Source organism: Myxine glutinosa, chromosome 14, assembly GCF_964187855.1.
Source record: "Myxine glutinosa chromosome 14, kmMyxGlut1.1, whole genome shotgun sequence".
NCBI classification, from domain to species: domain Eukaryota; kingdom Metazoa; phylum Chordata; class Myxini; order Myxiniformes; family Myxinidae; genus Myxine; species Myxine glutinosa.
This window is the reverse complement of record NC_136274.1, coordinates 25,640,474-25,659,703: the sequence shown is the minus strand read 5'-3', so window position 1 is coordinate 25,659,703 and position 19,230 is coordinate 25,640,474. Positions and strand designations below refer to the sequence as shown.

Here is a 19,230-nt window from a genome sequence, read left to right as displayed (position 1 = left end):
TGTTGACAGACAGACAGGGGTGAAAACATAACCTCCATCCACCTTACCTGGTGGAGGTAATTACTGTGTGTGATTTAGAAATGACGGTTTAATTTCCACGTCGGTGTGTTTTTTGCCCCAGATCCCAGCAACTATGACACAGGCTGGCTTTTTCTGTACTGCATCTTACCCTTGAGTGTAGTGTGTTCCCTCATTGCATCCATTGCAGTGTATTTCCAAAGAGAGAGGTGAGTGGTGGGACATCAATATATATATATATATATATATATATATATATATATATATATATATATATATATATATATATATATATATATATATATATATATATATACTGAAACGCAAAAGAAACTTACCACCTTTGAAACCTTTAAATATCAACAATAACACTGCGTGTAGTAAATGTGTGAACTTATTTGTGGACAATAGTGTCCTCACTGTCAGACAAAGCGGTCACGGATGGTCACTTGAACCTTCAATGGTCACTTCATAGCACAGCTGTTGAACAGCCGTTTTGACTGTCCAGTAGTGATTAGCCAAGAGGTACGGGATGATTTTAATGAGCTGCACGTGATGTCTTGATATTGGCTTTAAAAAGGCCAGTGCAAAATGGGCATTTTGACCGAAAAATTTGACCATTTTGACCAACTTCAAAAAGACCGAAACACAAAAGAAACTTACCACCTTTGAAACCTTTAAATATCAACAATAACACTGCGTATAGTAAATGTGTGAACTTATTTGTGGACAATAGTGTCCTCACTGTCAGACAAATGGTCACGGATGGTCACTTGAACCTTCAATGGTCACTTCATAGCACAGCTGTTGAACAGCCGTTTTGACTGTCGGTGATTAGCCAAGGGGTACGGGATGATTTTAATGAGCTGCACGTGATGTCTTGATATTGGCTTTAAAAAGGCCAGTGCAAAATGGGCATTTCAATCAACATGCCCACGATTGTCAAGGGATCAACGGCAGCGTGCCCTGGGCATGCTGCAAGGTGGACTGAGCTACCGTGAGGTGGCACGTCGCCTTGGCTGTTCACACCAGACGATATCAGCCCTGGTGGACAGACACCCTCCACAACTCTGCAGATGACAGACCTCGATCAGGGAGGCCAAGAGTCACCACTGCAAGGCAGGACAGGCAGATGGTCCGAAGTCACCTGCGGGATCGATTCCGTCCAGCATCCCGCACTGCGGCAGAAACTCCGGGGCGTGCAAACCACGGATCTCCAATGATACTGCACGAAGACGACTGCATGACTATGGTCTGACTGCCAGAAGACCATACAGAGGCCCCGTGATGTCGGTTGCCCATCGCCGCAACCGTCAGAGATGGTGCCAGCAGCATCAGCGGTGGACCTTGGCGCAGTGGAACGAGGTCGCTTTCAGCGATGAGTCAAGGTTCTGTGTGGACAGTCCTGATGGGCGTGAGTGTGTCTGGAGAAGAACTGGTGAGCGATATGCCGATTGTTGCGTGCGTCAAGCCAACAGGTGGGGTGGCCCAAGTGTGATGGTGTGGGCAGCCATATCAGGCCGGTACAGGACGCCACTGGTGGTTGTGTGGATGGGAATCTTAACGCCCAGCGGTATGTGGATAACATCCTGCGACCTCATCTGCTGCCATTCCTGCTAGACCACCCAGAACTGAGAACCTTTCAGCATGACAACGCTCGTCCCCATGCTGCTCGCTTTACCACTGCATTTCTCCAAGGCGAGAACATCAACACCATGCAGTGGCCTGCGCTCTCCCCTGACCTGAATCCCATAGAGCACCTGTGGGATGAGCTTGGGAGACGCGTAGTTGGCAGGGCCAGGACACGGGCAGAGATGCTTCAGACATTGAGGACTGAGTGGGACAGAATCCAGCAGCAATCCATCCAAAGACTGGTAGGCAGTATACGCCGACGATGCACTGCCTGTATCCAAAACAATGGTGGCCATACACGCTATTGAAAGGGGACTGACATTGCACCCTGTGCTGTTCTGTACTGTAGAGCAAACTGATGAGATGGTGTATCTTGGTCAAAAACTTGACATGTCATCAATAAAATGCCAATGTTTCAATTAGCAATTGTTGGTTTGTTTTATTTTGAACTGTTACAATTTTATTACATTTCAAACAAGTGGTAAATTTCTTTTGCGTTTTCGGTCTTTTTGAAGTTGGTCAAAATGGTCAAAATGGTCAAATTTTTCGGTCAAAATGCCCATTTTGCACTGGCCTTTTTAAAGCCAATATCAAGACATCACATGCAGCTCATTAAAATCATCCCGTACCCCTTGGCTAATCACTGACAGTCAAAACGGCTGTTCAACAGCTGTGCTATGAAGTGACCATTGAAGGTTCAAGTGACTATCCGTGACCGTTTTGTCTGACAGTGAGGACACTATTGTCCACAAATAAGTTCACACATTTACTATACGCAGTGTTATTGTTGATATTTAAAGGTTTCAAAGGTGGTAAGTTTCTTTTGTGTTTTCGGTCTTTTTGAAGTTGGTCAAAATGGTCAAATTTTTCGGTCAAAATGCCCATTTTGCACTGGCCTTTTTAAAGCCAATATCAAGACATCACGTGCAGCTCATTAAAATCATCCCGTACCCCTTGGCTAATCACTGACAGTCAAAACGGCTGTTCAACAGCTGTGCTATGAAGTGACCATTGAAGGTTCAAGTGACCATCCGTGACCGTTTTGTCTGACAGCGAGGACACTATTGTCCACAAATAAGTTCACACATTTACTACACGCAGTGTTATTGTTGATATTTAAAGGTTTCAAAGGTGGTAAGTTTCTTTTGCGTTTCAGTATATTTGTGTGTCTTGGTGTATTGTGAGCATCCATATAGCATTTGGAATGCCCCTCGTATGTTCATTGGAGGTTATTGAGGGGGCTAGCCAAGGAAAAACTGCCTCGGCAGCCATATGCATCTTAAGATATGAAAGGATTTCTTCGTCTTCTCTTCCATTGGAGGGTGGTGGGGATGGGATGGGGGAAATGAGAAATGAGGACATACAAGATGATGAACTATGACCTAGGATTATTTGCTGAAAATACCCAAATGAGTAAAATGCAAATTAGTTGGCGATTTGTATAAATCAGTTAGATCAGTTGTGTGTGACTGTATCATTTATTATACTCATAATTGTGATTTTGTTGCGCAGAATCAGGCACAAGATATGGCCGACCATTCCTGACCCGAAGCACTGGCTGGAGCGTGTACTGCCAACTGGCAAAGTTAGTAATGAAATAACTGCTACTAAATATAAAATGAAAGTACCACCAAGGGGTATGGCTGCCCATCAAGCAAGGCTCGGGTCTAACATTTACCTCACTGAGTGCTCTTCATCCGGGGCTCGAGGACCAGTCAATTGAAACCTGTGACCTGAGAATTTGCCCGATAGGCAGCTATACCAGATGGTGGTGGTTTTATTTTTCTTTATATGGATCTAGTATTAGGTTTCCTCTACAATTGCATTGTCGAGGAATGCCTTTTGTTTCTGGTCGAGTTTTTGTTATTATTCTTCCGCCCTATTTTTGACCTCAGAAAACTTTAACATTAATGTTCTCAGCAACCGTTGGTCCGATTGACAAATTTTCATCAAGTGATCAGCTAGGCACGTATAATTTTTTTTACTGCTAATGTGACGTCATAGGTTACGTGGTATGGGCGCCATCTTGGAAAACACCTTCAACTTTGCCCCTCTGTATCTGCAAAACAGCTCAATGGAAAAAATTGAGCCATAGCTCATTCTAAAGAACTCTGCAATGGGACCAAAAAACATGTTTATTTAGGATATTAAACGTACAAACGTTACGGGGTTAGAATTCGACAAATAGATCCCTTGCTCCCACGAATATATATATTTTTACATAACCTTCGTTTAAAGAAAACTCAGAATGAAAAAAATTTCGACGTCATATGTCACATGGTTCGGCCGCCAAATTGTTTTTTTGTGAAAACACTATAATAATAATAATAATAATAATAATAATCTATCTATAATTCCAGTAATCTCTGTGTGTCTGTGTGTCTGTGTGTTTGTGTGTTTGTGTGTTTGTGTGTTTGTCTGTGACCGCTGTTTCTCGACAACCACGGGTCCGATATACTTGAAACTTGCCAGGTATATTGCTGGGGACCCGAGGATGTGCCTTTTCAAGGTTTCATATTAATCGGACAAGTAGTTACCGAGCTATGGCGATTTCTTTACCAAACTCCGCAAGCCGTTCGCTTTGGACCAAACCATTTCATGTAAATAGAGGGGGGGGGGGGGGGGGCATTGTCACTGTACTCGCAAGCCGTTCGCTTTGGACCAAACCATTTCATGTAAATAGAGGGGGGGGGGGATTGTCACCGTACTCGCAAGCCGTTCGCTTTGGACCAAACCATTTCATGTAAATAGAGGGGCGGGATTGTCACCGTACTCGCAAGCCGTTCGCTTTGGCTTTGCGAATGGACCAAACCATTTCATGTAAATAGAGGGGGGGGATATAATTTTAGATATATATATAGTACGGGCATGCCCTAGTAATAATAATAACAATAATAATGCATTTATTTTATATAGCGCTTTTCAGGAAGCCCAAAGACGCTTTGACAGAGTGCAAAACATAATGCATAGCAAAACATAAAAACAATTGCAAAAAAGAAGAATCAATAGGGAAATATTCAAAGCACAAAGGAGGGAGAAGGAGAGGAGATAGTCAGGGGTTAGATGCTGCGGGTTAAATGTTGAATGCAGTGTTGAACAGGTGGGTCTTGAGTGATGTTTTGAATGTGGTGAGTGAGGAGGAGTCTCTGATGGTGTGAGGTAGTGAGTTCCAGAGGGTGGGAGCAGCGATGGAGAAGGCCCTGTCTCCCCAGGATCTGAATTTGGTCTGGATAGGGGGGGGGGGGGGGGGGTCAGGAGGTTGGTACCAGCAGAGCGGAGGTTGCGGGTGGGAGTGTGTCTGGAGAGGAGGTCAGCCAGGTAGGATGGGGCCAGGTTATGGAGGGCTTTGTAGGTCAAGAGGAGGATTTTGTACTGGATTCTCTGGGAGATGGGGAGCCAGTGAAGCTTGTAAAGGACGGGGGTGATGTGGTCACGGGTCCGGGAATGGGTGAGTAGACGAGCAGCGGAGTTCTGAATGTATTGGAGTTTATTGGTGATTGTTGAGGGTGAACCATAAAGGAGGCTATTGCAGTAGTCCAAACGGGAAGTGATGAAGGCGTGGATGAGGGTTTCTGCAGCCACGGAGGAGAGGGATGGACGGAGACGGGCGATGTTTTTCAGGTGAAAGAAGGCTGTCTTTGTGATCTGTTTAGTGTATTTGTCGAAGGAGAGGGTTTGGTCAAAGCTGATGCCAAGATTCCGGATGTGAGGGGAGGTGGATACTGGGATACCGTCGATGTTGAGGGCAAAGTTATGGGTGGATTTTATGAGCGTTTTTGGGCCAATGATGATTATTTCAGATTTATCACAGTTAAGCTTGAGGAAGTTGATTTGAAGCCAGGATTTTATTTCAGTGATGCAGTTTGTCAGGATAGAGTGGGTGGTGGTGGAGATGGACTTGGTGGAGATGAAAAGCTGGATGTCATCGGCGAAGCAGTGGAATTGGAGACCATGACGGCGGATTAAGTGACCGAGGGGGGACAGGTAAAGGATGAAGAGGAGGGGGCCAAGAACTGAACCTTGGGGGACACCTTGGGGGAGGGGAGCAGTGGGGGATTTGCAGTTATTGATGGAGATGAACTGGCGTCTGTCAGAGAGGTATGATTTAATCCAAGAGAGGGCAGTGCCGGTAATGTTAAAGGTGGTTTCAAGTCGGGTGAGGAGGATGTTGTGATCGATGGTGTCAAAGGCGGCGCTGAGGTCGAGGAGGATGAGGATGAGAATGTTGAGGTTGCCAGCGTCAGAGGAGAGGAGAAGGTCATTGGTGATTTTGAGGAGAGCAGTTTCAGTACTGTGGTTGGAGCGGAATCTGGATTGGAATGTTTCATACAGGTTATTGGCAGAGAGGTGATGTGTGAGTTGAGTGGCTACAGCGCGTTCCAAAACTTTTGACAGAAAGGGTAGGTTGGAGATGGGTCTGAAGTTATTTAGGGTGTCAGGGTTGAGTCCAGGTTTTTTCAGAATTGGGGTAACAGCAGCAATTTTGAGGGACGGTGGGACGATGCCTGTAGACAGGGAGGAGTTTATTGTTGCAATGATAAGTGGAGAGAGAGCAGGAAGGGAGGCCTTGACAAAGCTGGAGGGGACTATAACCCCTTTTTCTCCAACGGCTGAACAGATCGAGCCCAAACTTTGCATGCATAATCGCATAGCCATGATGAACAAAAACTTCACGTCATGCGTCACATGGTTTCGGAGTTATGGTATTTTTAAGCACAAACTGAAAATCCTATCTCCTCCATAAGTTGTGAAGATATCGAGTGGAAACTTTACAGAAATGTTCCCCATGGTGGGAAGTTAAAACGATACTTGAAAAGTTTTGATAAGTCACATGGTTTGGCCGCAATAAATAATTGAAGGGAAATCATAAAAAGCTTCTATCTCTGAACCGCTGCAATGATCGACTTGAAATTTTAATGCAATGTAGCTCTCGGAATAAGTGTCTAAAATTTCAGCATGATTGGTTGTATGTTCTCGAAGCTAGAAGTCGTTATTGTTGAAAGAAGAAAAAACGCAACACGTTTTCTTATCAGGCCACGTGACTGATTGTGCTACTGCCATTTTCAGGTTTATTTTCTTTAAAAATCATTTTCTCTGCAATGGTTTGACCGATGGAGAGGAAAATTTCACCAAAGGAGTGCCTCGGCCTGCAGAATTTTTTAATGGTAACAATGACGTCGTAGGTCACATGGTACTGGTGCCATCTTGGAAAAACCGAAAACACGTGCACCTCTATATCTCCAAAAGCGCTGCGTAGAAAAGATTGAGACGTGGCTCATTGTAAAGAACTATCCATGGAGAACCATGTGAATGACGATGTCATAGCTGCCTCCATTATGACGTCATAATTCGACAAGTACAAAACTTCATCCGATCAGGATGAAATTCCTTGAGCATCATCTAGGGATAAATTGATGGAGAAAAAAATAATGTGAAAGCTGTGCGTGTGTGGATGTGCGTGTGTGTGGGGACGTGCCTGCATGTGGGGACGTGCCTGCGTGTGGGGACGTGCCTGCGTGTGGGGACGTGCCTGCGTGTGGGGACGTGCCTGCGTGTGGGGACGTGCCTGCGTGTGGGGACGTGCCTGCGTGTGGGGACGTGCCTGCGTGTGGGGACGTGCCTGCGTGTGGGGACGTGCCTGCGTGTGGGGACGTGCTTGCGTGTGGGGACGTGCATGCGTGTGGGGACGTGCCTGCGTGTGGGGACGTGCCTGCGTGTGGGGACGTGCCTGCGTGTGGGGACGTGCCTGCGTGTGGGGACGTGCCTGCGTGTGGGGACGTGCCTGCGTGTGGGGACGTGCCTGCGTGTGGGGACGTGCCTGCGTGTGGGGACGTGCCTGCGTGTGGGGACGTGCCTGCGTGTGGGGACGTGCCTGCGTGTGGGGACGTGCCTGCGTGTGGGGACGTGCCTGCGTGTGGGGACGTGCCTGCGTGTGGGGACGTGCGTGTGTGTGTGTGTGTGTGTGTGTGTGTGTGTGTGTGTGTGTGTGTGTGTGTGTGTGTGTGTGTGTGTGTGTGTGTGTGTGTGTGTGTGTGTGTGTGTGTTAAAAACAAAAAAGTGAAAGCGGGGTTGTATCAAAGCATGTCCAATGAAAGTGAGGTTGTATCCAAGCGTGGTTGTATGAAAGCGGGAAGGTGGAGGAAACCGGTCATCACTGCCAGCAGTTGTAAAGTGGCAGTTCTAGCTTTTATTATTTTTATTACTACTACTACTACTACCACAACTACTACTTTAATAACAGAGGTCATGTTCGGTAAAAATTCTGTTACTGAGCTAACTTGTTAACCAGTAATGGGATTTTGACCAAACTTGGTACAAGTATATAACCTAGTACAAAGGGGACCAAAAAACAACAACAACCACAGTCCCCGAAAAAGGCCAACCCCCGCTTTGCGGGGAAAAATGGCCTCTAAAGGTGTTTTTTTTTTTTTTTTGGTACAAGTATATATTATGATGAAAAGATGAACTGCTTAGATTTCGGCATGAAAGGTTAAAGGGCAGAGGTCATGTCAGGTAAAAATGTGATACTTGAGAACAGCTGAAGGGATTTAAATCAAACTTAGTCGAAGTATGTATGATGATGTAACAATGTGGGTGGAGGCATATCGATGAACGTCGTGACTTCAAAGAGTATCGTTTGACTTATCCAAGTCTTTCATGAAGCAGTGAGCCAGGCTGACATTTGACTGGAGGTAGCAGGAATTTGCAATTTGTTCAGGGTGCTGGAGATAACTCACCTACTCTTCATGAAGGACACGTGGGATCTTAAGCATCCACCAACTAATGCTTTAATGGCCATCTGAGGGATGTCGCACACACTGATGAATCGCCATGCTTGGGAAACACCAGGATGGTAGTTCATAGTTGCTCTTTAACAGCCACTATTATCCCACCTTTTGGGGTCCGCCAGGGGAAGCTTGGCCCAAGTCTTTCATGAACCGCTCTGGCCAGGCCTGACATTTGCCTAGTTAATACAGGAATTTGGAATTTGGCAATGGTGACGGTGATGCTTGCCTACTCTTTGTGAAGGACACCATCGGATCTTTAACGTCCACCAACCGATGCTGGCAGACGGGACTCCCAGTTTAACGTCCATCCGAAGGACGGCACACACGTTGGTGAATCACCCGGCCTGTGAAACATCGAACTTTAAACAACACTCCAGTACAATTACTGTTTTTCCTCACGAGGTGCCATCACAGTGCATCTCTAATTATTTACTTTTGTTATTATTGGTTTTATTTATTTATTTGTATTTGATGTTTAATACTCTATTTTGCTTGGAAACTATTTATAACTGTCTGTCTCTCGTTCTTTGTTGCTCTTTCTCACCACCACCCCCTAGTTATTTTCAGTTGCATTCAAGACTCCAACTTCATTTTGTGAAGCTCCTTTCATCCCTGTGGAAATAGTCCAATCCCTGACGTCGATTCCTTCCACTCTGTGCATTGCTGAGAAATTGAGTCTCCAAGATTACTATGGTGAAGATCATCCTGGTGTCAAAGGGGTGTCCGGCTTGACCTACGTGGCCGTATGTTCGACCGGCCAGGTTGTTGGTGCGGGTTTGCCTGAACATCCTGAGTTTGAATCCCAGGACATCCCTGCAGAAAAGTATGGAGAAGACGCATGGGAGATGCCAATGCCTGAGGCCTACATCTCAGCTGAGGAGATGTCAAAAGCAGTCAAGCAGGCCTCAGACCATGGGTCCATAACTGACCCAATTGCCTCATCATGTGGGAAACCCTTTGCGTTTGACTTGCAAATTTCTTCACACAAACAGACTTCACCATCAACCCCCCTGGTTGGGCAGCCATACATTGCTGAAGCACTTGTGAGAAACGCAGATTGCAAACGACCTTGTAGTGACACTAGTTTTGTTCCCGAAACTTTCATCCCAGCTTCGATCCAACCAGAACCCACAGGCTGTGAGCGCAAGTCCAATGAGGAGTCTGCCACGGAACAAACCTCTCAGCGATCTTTCATGGGAGAAGGTGTCTCTGGCGATGCCATGGTGTTCCTGTTAGGCCCAGTTCACTGTAGCAGTCTAGATAGCACGAGAGAGGAGTCATTCAAAGATTTAGCACCTGCGCACCATGATGGTCCAGTAATTTACAACCATACCCCTGAACATGCCAACCTTGTGCTAGAATTTCCAAACATGCAAACCGTTTTGAATAATCACCGTCATCAATCAGGTGACGACGCTGAGGTTTCAATGCCTCGGTTCCACCTTCTTGAGCCATTGCCTACATCTCTCAACAGAAGTGATGTGAGCACCTCAGAGATGGACCTGGATGATTATGCACAAATCTCTTCTACCTTGGGGCCCTGGGAGTTGGAATGCTACTTAACATGACTGCCTTTCTGAGTCGACCAGTTTCTCATAAAAAGTTGAGTTTTCATCAACTTACTGTCATGGGAAGGACTTGCTTAATAATCATGGCGAAAAATGTATGAGTCAGGAAGAGGAGATTTTCTCAATCCGGCCTGAGTCACCACCCATCCCAACACTAAAACACACATCTGCTGATCATGGCAATGGAGTGAGACAGTTAGTGATGTACAGAGAAACATTTGGGGTTGTGCAGGGGGCAACAACGCACAGATACCAAAGATTGAAAGACTATTCCTGGATGGAAGAAGCAGAAGCTGAGAATTGTATAAAACAAAAGGAGGAGAAGCACCCATATTGAGTGGAGTGTGAAAATGAAGTCCACACCAATGAAACCACCTGGTCGTCTCGGTTCAGGTCCATACCTACTGAGCAGTACTTCCCACTGAGTGGCTGGATGAGCTGGTAGTGCCTTTAGTTTGGAAAATCGGTCCTCCAACCTCATCCATTATTTTTTTTGGGGGGTCTAAGGTTTTTATGCGATTTGCTGATATTGGGAGGGAGTGGGGGCTGAGGTTGTGGAACACTTACTGCGGAAGCTGAGGATGTGGTTTTGGTTGTATTGAAAAGGACTTGGACATGGTTGAAACAGCTGGACATTGGCCTCCTGTACAAAAATAAAATTTCCTTCATCCATCAAAGGCCCAAAACTCCTCGTTTTCCACATAATTTGAGCATCTTTGTACAGTCTGTTGAAACCCCTGTAACCACCAATAGTCTTCTTCACTGTCGACGTTAGATCCTTGTGTCTGGCACCTGTCCGTATCGAAGTCCTATACCCGGCTGTCCATCCTGCAACCTGACCAGCAATTACGAGACCGTTACTGCCTAGTTTTAAACCCGTTTCGTGTTTGCTCAGTGGGGACTACAAATGCTGCTCCCTGAAATGTGTTTATTTTGTCGTTGTTGTTCCTACGTACTGACCGACTTAGAAACCAGCATCCTGCGCACAAATGTTGTAAGTATGAGTAGTAAAGTAAGTACTTTGTGTGTTTTTTCCCTTCTTACTTGAGGAAGACGATTCACATGAACATTGCGATTTGTTTATAGTGAAGAAGCTGCTCCTGGGTTAGCAAGAAGTGGAACTGCAGTGGGGGAACCTCCATTAATACAAGAATACTTGCTTCTTGCAGTCCAGACAGGAATTTGGAATTTGTTCATGGTGTCGGTGATAGTTTGCCAACTCTTCATGGACACCATGGGATCTTTAACGTCCACCAACTAATTCTGGCAGGCAGGACGCCCGTTTAACGTCCACCTGAGGGACGGCACAAACATTGATGCCTCGCCCTGCCTGCAAAACTCCAGTGAGGTAGTCCTAGCTGGGCTGATATTCAAACTCTGTTTGATCAGCTCAGATGAGTGTGCACACCTCTGAGGCCTAAACTATACTGCCATCATAATAGTAAAGGACATTGGCATAAGTATAAAGGGACGTTTTTCATCTAAAATCATTATGTTGAAGGAGCTGGGGCTCCCACGTCGATCGGAAGAATGGACGCGACAAAAAGCTGGAATTCATCCGAGTTGCTTTAATCAAACCAAACACTCAGGCACTCTGAAAAGCCCGTTTATCGGGCAGCAATATATATACATATTATCCCGGAGCGTTTGCCCAGGAAAGGCGAGAGGGGGCGTGGCCCAGCGTCCTGGCTGCGGCCTGGCAAGTTGAGGGCGAGCCTGCCCGGGCATGCCCGGGCATGCCCGGGCGTCCCGACCGAGGCCTGGCAAGTTGAGCGCGGGCCTGCCCGGGCATCCTGGACGAGCCCGGCATGGTGATCGCTCCGCGTCCTTGATAGGTGCAAGGCGATTGTGAAAACCCAGCGGTAGCCGCTACACACGTCCCCCCAGAATCGACTTGCACCGGCAGGGTCAATTTGAGGGGGGTCCTGATGACCCGGCCGAAGCGACCCCTGGCGGGTCGTGGGAGGGGGTCCGGTGTGGTGGTGGGCGGTCGAGTGGGGGGCACCGTGGACGGGGGGCGGCCTCGCCGCGGCGGAAGGGCCACCCGTGGTGGGTGGTCGACGTCCACGTGCGCCGGCTTGAGGCGGTCCACCGCAATCCGGTCCGACCTGCCGCCGATGTCGATGACGAACGACTTGTCGTCCCGTCGCAGCACCCGGAAGGGCCCGTCGTACGGCGGCCGGAGTGGCCCCCGATGTGCGTCGTGACGCACAAAAACATACTCCGCTGTGCGAAGTGCTGGGGGGACGTAGGACTGGGGGTCACCGTGGTGGGATGTTGGCATGGGGGCAAACCGTCGGGCGGCCTCCTGGAGGTCCGAGCGCTGGTGAGCTGCGGACCAGGGACTGGTAGCGTCGGGCACAAATTCGCCCGGGACGCGTAGCGCCTGGCCATAGACCAGCTCGGCGGTGGATGCCTGGAGGTCCTCCTTGGGGGCCGTGCGGAGGCCCAAAAGGACCCACGGCAGCCGGTTGGCCCAACCGCCGTCTTGAAGGCCGGCCATGAGCGCGGACTTCATGGAGCGGTGGAATCGCTCGCACAACCTGTTTGCTTGGGGGTGGTAGGCCGTAGTACAGTGGAGCTTGACCCCCAGGTTGCGGGCGACCGCGCCCCACAGCTCGGAGGTGAACTGTGGTCCGCGGTCTGACGAGATGTCCGCCGGTGCGCCGAAGCGGGCGACCCAGGTGGCGATGAAAGCCTGCGCCACGTCGGCGGTGGTGGTGGAGACGAGGGGAACGGCCTCCGGTCACCTGGTGGTCCTGTCCACCATGGTGAGCAGGTGTGTGATCCCCCGTGACGGGGGGAGGGGGCCCACCAGATCCACGTTGACGTGGTCGAAACGTCGTTCGGGCACGGTGAAAGGTGCCAGCGGGGCCTGGGTGCGTCGGTGGACCTTGGCCCGTTGGCAGGCCGTGCAGGTGCTGGTCCAATCGCGGACGTCCCGACGAAGGCCGTGCCAGATGAATCGCGCCGACACCAGCTTCTGGGAAGCTTTCCGGCCCGGGTGGGAAAGGCCGTGGAGGGAGGCGAAGATGCGGCGTTGCCAGGTGACGGGCACGATGGGGCGAGGCTGGCCTTGGGAGACGTCGCAGAGCAGGACAGTGTCCGCGAAGGGGATGTCGGCCAGGCGGAGGCCTGTGTCCGCCGCCCGGAGGGCTTGCACCGTGGTGTCGGTGGTTTGGTCCGCCGCCATAAGCGCAAAGTCCACGCCCAGGTGGACCGCGTTCGCGCTGGCCCAGGAAAGACAGTCGGCCACGGCGTTGTTTTTGCCGGCGATGTGCCGGATGTCCGTGGTAAACTCCGACACGGCGGAGAGGTGGCGCTGTTGGCGGGCCGACCACGGCTCCGTGACCTTGGCCATGGCGTAAACCAACGGCTTGTGGTCGACGAACGCCGTGAAAGGTCGGCCCTCCAGGAGGTGGCGGAAATGGTGGACGGCCAGGTGTAGACCGAGGAGCTCCCGGTCAAACGTGCTGTATTTGAGCTCGTTCGGCCGGAGCTGCCGGCTGAAAAAAGCAAGTGGCTGCCAAACCCCGTTCACCCATTGCTCATGTATGGCGCCCACCGCGTAGTCGGAGGCATCCGTGGTGAGGGCGATGGGAGCGTTGAGCACCGGGTGAGCGAGCAGTGTTGCGTCGGCGAGGGCCCGCTTTGAGCTTTGGAAGGCCGCATCCATTGCTGCGGACCAGGCGATGTGCTTGGCCGGCTTGCCCCGGAGGGCTTCGTAGAGAGGCCGCATGAGTTGAGCAGCGCGGGGCACGAAGCGGTGATAAAAATTCACCATTCCTAGGAACTCCTGCAGGGCCTTTATGGTGCGGGGACGCGGGAACGTGGTGATGGCCTCGACCTTGGTTGGCAGCAGCACGGCCCCGTTCTTGGTGATGTGGTGGCCCAAAAAATCAACGGCCGTCGTGCCGAAGTGGCATTTGGCCGGGTTGACGATGAGGCCGTGCTCGCTGAGGCGCCTGAACAGTGTTCGGAGGTGGAGGAGGTGCTCGGCCCGGGACGTGCTGGCGACGAGGATGTCGTCCAGGTAAACGAAAAGGAACGGCAGGTCACGCAGCACGCCGTCCATCAAGCGCTGGAACGCCTGAGCCGCGTTCTTGAGACCAAACGGCATCCGCAAGAATTCGAATAAGCCGAACGGCGTGATGACTGCCGTTTTAGGGACGTCGGCCGCCCTGACGGGTACCTGGTGATATCCCCGTATGAGATCAATTTTCGAAAAAATGACCCGTCCCGCCAGACGGGCGGAGAAGTCTTGGATATGCGGGATCGGGTACCTGTCGGGGGTGGTAGCGTCATTGAGACGGCGGTAGTCGCCACACGGGCGCCATCCATCCCCCGGCTTTGGCACGATGTGCAGTGGCGAGGCCCACGCGCTATCGGAGCGCCGCACGATGCCGAGGTGCTCCAACGCGTCGAATTCGGCCTTCGCCACGGCGAGCTTGGCTGGGTCGAGGCGGCGGGCCCTGGCGTAGACCGGCGGGCCCGTGGTTGGTATGTGGTGCTCGATCCCATGCCGTACTGCGACGGCCGAAAACGTCGGCCGCGTGAGGGCCGGGAACTCCGTGAGCAGGCGAGCAAACTCGTTCGCCGCCGGGACGGCGCATGCCAGCTCGGTCGGCGCGGAGCTGCTCAATGTGCATACCAGGGAGCTGAAGGTTTCGGCGTTGATTAAACGACGCCGTTGGACGTCCACCAGCAGTCCGTGTGCGCAGAGGAAGTCGGCGCCTAGCAGAGCCATGGGCACGTTTGCGGTTACAAACGTCCAAGCAAAGCGTTGGCCGCCGAAGCAGAGGGTGACGTTGCGCGGGCCGAAGGTGCGGATGGTCGATCCGTTGGCCGCAACCAAGGAGGGGCCGCAAACCGCGGACTGCCTGTCCTGGTCAGAGGCGGGTATGATGCTCAGTTGGGCGCCGGTGTCGCACAGGAAGCGCCGTCCGGACGCTTTATCCGTGATGAACAGTAAGTTGCCCGTGTGGCCGGCGCTCATGGCTGGTAATGAACGCCGGCCCGGCCGTTTCCCGGCCTGCCGAAGGTGCACGGGGGTCGGCATGTCCGGGCCTTCTGTCCGAACCTGGCATGATAGTAGCACCATGCTTGGTCAGGTGGAGGCCCCGGTCGTCATGCTGGAGGTGGTCGGCTCGGTGTAGCGGCCGCCAATTGCGTCGGCAGTTCGGTCGTCGACCGTGCCGGGTGCTCGGGCGCCATGGGTGTTGCGTCGGACGGCGGTGGGTCCCATGTCGCCGCTGCGATGCGCTGACCTGCGGCGGAGTTCTTGTCGGCTTCTCTGGCAAGGGCCCGGGGATCTGTGATCGTCGTGCTTGCCAGGGCGAGGCATACCGGGTTAGGCAGCTGACGGAGGAACAGCTCCCGGAACAGGAATGCCGGAGAGTGCTCGCCGAGCAGTGAAAGCATGTAGTCCATTCGCTCGGAAGGGCACGTGTCGCCGAGCTCGGGCAGGTCGAGCAGGCGCCGTGCGCGTTCCGCCGATGGGAGGGCGAAAGCGTCGAGGAGAAGCTTCTTAATCACGCCGTATTTGTCAGCGGCTGGCGGGCTCTCGAGGAGGCTCAGGGCGCGGGCCGCGGTGGCCGAACCGAGCGCTGCTACCACATGGTGGAAGCGGGTGTCGTCGGCCGTGATGCCTCGCAGGGCGAACAGGGAATCCGCCTGTGCGAACCAAACCGCCGCGTGAGCCTCCCAGAAGGTAGGCAGTTTAAGGGCGACTGCCGTGTCCATGTCGGTAGGTCACCAATGAAGGAGCTGGGGCTCCCACGTCGATCGGAAGAATGGACGCGACAAAAAGCTGGAATTCATCCGAGTTGCTTTAATCAAACCAAACACTCAGGCACTCTGAAAAGCCCGTTTATCGGGCAGCAATATATATACATATTATCCCGGAGCGTTTGCCCAGGAAAGGCGAGAGGGGGCGTGGCCCAGCGTCCTGGCTGCGGCCTGGCAAGTTGAGGGCGAGCCTGCCCTGGCATGCCCGGGCATGCCCGGGCGTCCCGACCGAGGCCTGGCAAGTTGAGCGCGGGCCTACCCGGGCGTCCTGGACGAGCCCGGCATGGTGATCGCTCCGCGTCCTTGATAGGTGCAAGGCGATTGTGAAAACCCAGCGGTATCCGCTACAATGTTATATACCGATGTTGACACTCCAAAGGCTTGTGTTGTTGAAGCCAATGCCGACTCGTTTGTCACTCAAACCAGTGATATTTCCAACTCCTGTATTTGATTTTCGAGTTTATGAATAAAAATAAACCTTTTATTCGAAAGAGCCAAAAACCTTTTGTGTTATCTAATATACACTACATGACCAAAAGTATGTGGACACTCGAACATCTCATTCTAAAATCATGAGCAATAGTATGGAGTTAGTCCCTCCTTTGCTGCTATAACAGCCTCCACTCTTCTGGGAAGGCTTTCCACTCGATGTTAGAACATTGCTGTGAGGATTTACTTCCATTCACCCACAAGAGCATTAGTGAGGTCGGGCACTGATGTTGGGTAATTAGGCCTGGCTCGCAGTCGGCGTTCCAATTCATCCCAAAGGTGTTCGATGGGGCTGAGGTCAGGGCTCTGTGCAGGCCAATCAAGTTCTTCCACACCGATCTCGACAAACCATTTCTTTATGGACCTTGCTTTGTGCATGGGGGCATCGTCACGCTGAAGCAGGAAGGGGCCTTCCCAAAACTGTTGCCGCAAAGTTGGAAGCACACAATCGTCGAGAATGTCATTGTATGCTGTAGCGTTAAGATTTCCCTTCACTGAAACTAAGGGGCCTAGCCTGAACCATGAAAAATAGCCCAAGACCATTATTCCTCCTCCACCAAACTTTATAGTTGGCACTATGCATTCGGGCAGGTTGCGTTCTCCTGGCATCCGCCAAACCCAGATTTGTCCATTGGACTGCCAGATTGTGAAGCATGATTCATCACTCCAGAGAACGCGTTTCCACTGTTCCAGAGTCCAATGGCGGCGAGCTTTACACCACTCCAGCCAACGCTTGGCATTGCGTATGGTGATCTTAGGCTTGTGTGCAGCTGCTCGGCCATGGAAACCCATTTAATGAGGCTCCCAACGAACAGTTGCTGTGCTGCCGTTGCTTCCAGAGGCAGTTTGGAACTCGGTAGTGAGTGTTGCAACTGAGGACATACTATTTTTACATGCTTCAGCACTCGGCGGTTCAGTTCTATGAGCTTGTGTGGCCGACCACTTCGCGGCTTTGCTGTTGTTGCTCCTAGACGTTTCCACTTCACAATAACAGCACTTACATTTGACCAGGGCAGCTCTAGCAGGGCAGAAATTTGACGAACTGACAATTACCATTGGAAAGGTGGCACGTGGCATCCTATGACGGTGCCACGTTGAAAGTCACTGAGCTCTTCAGTACAGCCCATGCTACTGCCAATGTTTGTCTAAGGAGATTGCATGGCTGTGTGCTTGATTATATACAGTATACCTGTCAGCAATAGGTGTGGCTGAAACAGCTGAAACAACTTATTAGAAGGGGTGTCCACATACTTTTGGTCATGTAGTGTATATTGTTACGGTTACAGCTTTTGGGGTCTACTACGAGGGGGATCCTGGGTTCCTCCCGGACCACCAGACCTGAAGGCCGCCGAGCATGGATAACTGCGATTTGGCGGGTTGCTGATGGACCGAAAATGCCAAATAGTTGATCAAATCTCCCAGGGTCTTCCATGTAATTACCATTTACCTCGGGTGACGTGGCTTTCTATCCGGGTTTTGCACCTTTGGTGCATACTGATCGTATCTATGTTCTTACCGATCAGATGCAGCTGAGCAAAACTGCCAGTACGTACCTAACTAACGCTAACGTGTGGAGCCAATCAGGTGGGAAGAACGTCCCGGCTAATCACCAGTGCAGACTATGCTAAAACGATGAAGGAAAAGGCATCACAAGCAGATTGAAATAGCAAGTGCATGGGGGTTTATTTACAAAAGGGGGGTGGCAAGGAAAAGCATGTGGTAGATTCAAAGCAATGGTTTATTGTATGTACAGCAGACAAGACACAAGACATGCGATTGGGAGTACAGGCAGTCCCTGGGTTACGAACGAGTTCCGTTTTTAAGTCTGTCTGTAAGTCGAATTTGTATGTAAGTCGGAACAGTTACGTACGGTTCACATCTAGTGTCAATTAGTCAAATGTTTGTCTTAGTATATGGTACATATTTTACCTAAAACATCTATAGGTATAAAAAAAAACATGAAAGAAACATTTCTTAAACTGTTTAGATAGAAAAGAAAAGATAATGATTAAAGGTTAACAATTGCTCTCGTTCCAATTGATGTCTTGCAAACCTTGAAACAATCATACCTTGATATATCTCTCGGAGATGATGGGCCTGGTGTTGGAGAGGATGGACCTGGTGCTGGAGAGGATGGACCTTGTGCTGGTCAATTTTCTTAAAGTAAACATCAAGGGTGGCTTGAACAGAGCTTTTCTCATATTTCTCTTGTCTACCGCTCCCCTTATTATATACTTTGTGTGTCTGTTTGTTTGTTTTTCTGTGTGATAAATGTTAGCTCTTTCACGAGCCTCGAGTCTGTATCCAACAACAACAAAAAAAAAAAAAAAATTTTTTTTTTTTAAAAGAATAGGCTTTATGGAGGTCGGTACGTAAGTACGGGCGTTCGTAAGTCGGGCGTTCGTAACCCGGGGACTGCCTGTATACGGGTGGTTGCAGCAATGTACAGGAGCAAAGTTAACCAGACTAGTTATCCTACTTGTACAATTACCAACAGTAATCCAGATAATTATGCCATGTTTCACTCACACCTGAAACAAAAGTAGAGTAGTTCAGTAAGGTAGGTAGTAGAGTGCCGTTGATTCGTCCTCTGCCTCACCGTGTGAGGACTGATGAGCCCTTCGCTTCCCTGTGCTATGGGAGAAGTAATTGGGAAAGACACTGTTTGAGTTCTTTTATCGTTGATCTCCCTTGGTGCAGGTTGCGATTCCTCTCCGGTGGCCCTGTGCTGGTCCTGCTCCACCCTCTCCACTGTCTCGACCACCACCACTGTTACTGTTGAACTCCCACATGCACTCCTACTCGAACCATACTTGAACCGTCACTCCCGAACTCAACTGTTCTTGAACCGTACATAACCAACCAGACTGTCTGCATACCCAACCTGACTGCTGACTGATTACCTCCTTTAATCTGCCTGGAGAGGTGAGGGGTTCAGTCGAGGTCGG

General features: G+C 50.4%; 1 protein-coding gene across 4 annotated transcripts in view; it reads left to right on the top strand.

Moving 5' to 3' along the window:
- Positions 1-19,119, top strand: part of LOC137439512 (uncharacterized) — a 43,658-nt gene extending 24,539 nt beyond the window's left edge. For 3 of the 4 annotated variants that reach the window (XM_068135331.2, XM_078768047.1, XM_068135333.2), the window contains 3 exons: positions 122-227; positions 3,163-3,235; positions 8,996-10,683. In XM_068135331.2, coding sequence (XP_067991432.2) covers positions 122-137 — 16 coding nt within the window. In that variant the 3' untranslated portion in view covers positions 138-227; positions 3,163-3,235; positions 8,996-10,683. Of the gene's footprint in view, positions 1-121; positions 228-3,162; positions 3,236-8,995; positions 10,684-18,982 lie in introns of those variants that run through there. The other variant, XM_078768049.1, reaches the window with a different exon arrangement.
- The last annotated feature ends 111 nt before the right edge of the window (positions 19,120-19,230 follow it).